The 3,817-nt window shown below is 52.0% G+C and overlaps 1 protein-coding gene across 1 annotated transcript; it reads left to right on the top strand.

The window, feature by feature from the left end:
- The first annotated feature begins 1,005 nt into the window (after nt 1–1,005).
- On the top strand, nt 1,006–3,276 carry C1H11orf86 (chromosome 1 C11orf86 homolog). Its single transcript, XM_021186853.2, has 4 exons — nt 1,006–1,071; nt 1,175–1,358; nt 1,460–1,817; nt 2,450–3,276. The coding sequence occupies exons 3-4, from the start codon at nt 1,542–1,544 to the stop codon at nt 2,546–2,548; spliced, it is 375 nt and encodes a 124-aa protein (XP_021042512.1). The 5' UTR covers nt 1,006–1,071; nt 1,175–1,358; nt 1,460–1,541; the 3' UTR covers nt 2,549–3,276.
- Nucleotides 3,277–3,817: the final 541 nt, after the last annotated feature.

Below are 3,817 nucleotides of genomic sequence, written 5' to 3'. Positions count from 1 at the left end.
CCTGGCTCTAGCTTGAGTTCTTTGTCACTCTTACATTGAGGGAACAGAAGAGAGAAGGATGTAACCCTAGGTCACAGAGCTTTAGGCAATGAAACCGCAGTCTACTTAAAAGACAGTGGTCCCTGGAGCCTGGGCTGTTAACCATGTGCTTTGCTAGAATATTGAGGGCAAAGCTAAGGCTGGAAAAATTCAGCTCTCCTGACACCTACCCTGGCGCAGTCCTGTTTTCTCCCCCCCTACACACACACACACACACACACACACACACACACACACACACACAACCTGCCAGGCTGAGGGTGTAGCAGAGTTGGTACAGTGCTTGCCTAGCGTGCACAAGGATCGGTGTTCCATCCCCAGCACTATCTACACAAGGCATGGTGACCCATACTTGTAATCCAAGAATTCAGGGGGAGGGCAGAGATCAGGAGTTCGAGATCATCCTCTGCCACATAGCGAGGCACATCTAGGTAACATAAGACCCTGTCTAAAACAAAAGTCTGGCACTGAAATAATATTTTCTATGGGTCATTTTTTTCTTTGTGTCTCTGTATAGTGTGTGTGTGTGTGTGTGTGTGTGTGTGTGTGTGTGTGTGTGTGTACTCTAGAAGTTGACACTATGTGTCTTCCTCTGTCATTCTCTACCTTTAATTTTTTCCTCTTTTCTTAGTTTTTGAGAGAGGAACTAGCTGTGTAGACCAGGCTGGCCCAAACTCACAGAAATTCCTCTGGCATGAGCACTGAGATAAAAGACATGAGCCACCTTGCCTGGCCTCACCTTTTTACATTTTCAAATTACATTTATTTGTTTGTGTATTGTGTATTCTTGAGAGCCACAGCATATGTGTGGTGGAGAGAGGAAAGCCTGCGGGAGCCACTTCTCTCCACTGGGTGAATCCCAAGGATCAAACTCAGGTTGTCGGGCTTGTCACAAGTGCCTGTACCCACTCAACCATTCCGTCCCACCTACCCCACCCCCCAGCCCCTGCAGGTCATGATTTTGGATGTGTGCCGCTGACCTCCAGAGCGCGTTTCACCTTGTAAAACTGAAGGTCCGGAGCCATGAAAAAGGTACCATCCACTATTCCAGCCCCTGCCTTACCCAACTTCACCCTGGTAGTTATGGTTTTGACTGTTCTAGATTGAAGCCATTCTGTTCTCTGTTCTGTTGTAGAAGTAATCTTTGCTTAATGTCAATGAGATGAGTGGTATGGCCAGCCAAGGCCAGAGGAGGCCAGCCAAGGTCTCCAGGGCGGTGTGGTCAGAGAAGGCTGTCTGGAGGGAAGACAATAGGAACAAGCCCAGCATTCAGAAGGATCCCGAGCTGGAAGCCAGCCTGCACTGGATAGTCCCACAGGGTGAGGAGTCAATGGAGACAATGACTCAGAGAGATTTGGCCTATGTGGCCTGCCCTTTGGTTTATGACAGCCACCTCAGCAGCACTGACCTTTGCCTGCAGGTGATCTCCCATCATATGAGTGAAGGCACCAGGCCACCTCACAAAGCTAGTGGTTTACCGACCAGTGCTAGCTTCTAGGACCATGGGGACCAGCCTGCGCAGTCAGTCCTTTCGAGAACCCCGGCCCTCCTATGGGAGGCTCCACGAGTCCCAGGGGAGGTCTCTGGAAGGCCGACTCCACCGGGCACTGAGCCTCAGACAGGGCCGTGAGAAGTCCAGGTCGCAGGGCCTCGATGGCACGGAAGGGCTGGAGGTCTCTGTCCAGGAGCGGCTGCCAGGGACTCTGGGAGACACAGAGCAGCTGATCCAAACCCAGAGAGGAGGAGGCAGCCGGCGGTGGCTGAGGCAGTACCAACAGGTGTGGCTTCAAACTGAATTATCACGTTCATGGGGAAGGGCGGGGACTCCGGGCAGCAAAGAGTTAAGAGCACAGCTGACCTGAGGAAAGCCAAGTAAAATACCCAGGAATTGAATGCATTTGACTAAAAGCAGTTGTGATTCCCCCCATCCCTGTGGGCACTGGGGAGTCACTGAAGGTTGGCCAAGGGTGAGCAAATGGGGTCTGGGTGGGATATGGTCAGAGCTGTTTCTGTTTTGAGATGGGGGGGGGGGGTCTCGCTAAGTAGCTCAGAGTGGCCTGGAACTCTTGATCCTACTCTGTATTCTGAGTGCTGGGAGGGCAGGCATACATTACCACACAAGCCTTTCAGAGCTGTATCAAGATGATTAATGTAATACTATGTTGCAAGGGTGACTAGAGCAGGAGGCAGGCAGATTGGCCAATGCGACTTCTGGCAAGTTACCTTCCGTACCTGGGGATGAAGAGTAGATTCCTCCACCCCTCCTGGCCCAGCTTCCCAGGGGGAAGGGTCTCCCCCCCCCCCCCAGGAGTTTAGCCTCTCTTTCATGGCTCTACCCCCACCTGGTGGCTGTGAGTGGAACACCACTTGAAGCCACTGCTATTATGTTTCTCCTGCTTTGGTCTTCCAGCAGGTGAAAAGAAGGTGGAAGAGTTTTGTCGCCAGCTTCCCCAGTGTGACCCTGAGTCAACCAGCCTCCCCAGAGACCTTGTTGGACACCAACAGCTAGAGCTGCTGTGAGTCCCTCACTCTACCGGCTGTGCTCCTGTGTCTCCTCATCAGCCTCTGCACGGCTTTTCTGGACTCTGAACTGCTCCAGCCTTCGAACTTTGTTTTGTGACCCAAGAAGGCCTCTGCCACCAGATCATTCAAGGCCCCATGTGGCTGCCATTCTTGGTTCTGGCACCTATATCTTAGCAAAGACCCCCATAGGCCTGAGGAGAAGATGCCTGGCTCTCTACCTTTTGGGTTTAAAGACTCCCTGGACTGGCATTTAGGAAGGTCTTAGGGACCTACACCGAAATGAGAGTAGCAACTTTGACCCCTTGGTCCTACAGAGAAACCAGCCACCCACTTCCAGGTCAGAGTTCAGTGAAGCCAAAGAAAGGCTGAGAACTTCCTGAATATCACCTGGTCCCAGGGCCAAGCTCCACCTGGCTTTCTGGGCAGCTGCCAGTGACTGGCCAAGGCTTGAGCCTCCCTCATAGACTGCGAGCCTTCACAGGCTAGGACCATGTCTGGACTGTCCTGGGCAGGGGTGCTGTATGCCTGAGAAGCCCAAACATGCACATGGTTGCCTTTGGACTTAATGATAACCCGATGAAGAAAGCAGGGAAGTCTTCTCTCCCTGTGTGACAGAGGGAAACTGAGGCCAGGAGTGGAGAAGAGGCCTTGCTCCTACACACACACACTGCCTAACACTGGGGTTGAACACATTAATAAAGCCACTGACCTGAAGGAAACTCTTTGCCTAGTGACTAATGCACAGGCTCTGAGCCTCTCCCAGGATCAGAGTCCACAGCCTCACTCTGAAGGGCAATGCCATGACGGGCTCCTTGTTTTCTCAGCGCTCAGAAACATGGTAGGGCCACTAAAGGCACACAAGAGGTCCTGGTCCTGGAGGCCACTGGGAACTTGGCCTGGAAGCTGAACTGTGGTAACAGAGCAGAAACTTTAAAAATTGCATTTTTATTTGTGTGTGTGTGTGTGTGTGTGTGTGTACACGTATGTGTGCGCATGTTTGCATGTGCAGGACACAGTGCACGTGTGGAGGCCAGAGAGCAGCTTCCATAGTTGGTTTACTGTGCATCCTGGGGGTGGATCCCAGATTATCAAGGACACACAGCAAGTGATTTCCTCACTGAGCAATCTTGCCAGCACTATCTGTTTATTTTAGGTAAGGCTAGCCTCAAACTCATCATAAAGCCAAAGCTGGCCTTGTACTCCTGATCCCCCAACCTCTAACTCCCAGATGCTGGGACTACAGGGGTATGTCAGT

This window comes from Mus pahari, chromosome 1 (genome assembly GCF_900095145.1).
Source record: "Mus pahari chromosome 1, PAHARI_EIJ_v1.1, whole genome shotgun sequence".
Lineage (NCBI taxonomy): Eukaryota > Metazoa > Chordata > Mammalia > Rodentia > Muridae > Mus > Mus pahari.
Note: the sequence above shows the minus strand (reverse complement) of the source record. Positions and strands in the feature narration are given on the sequence as shown.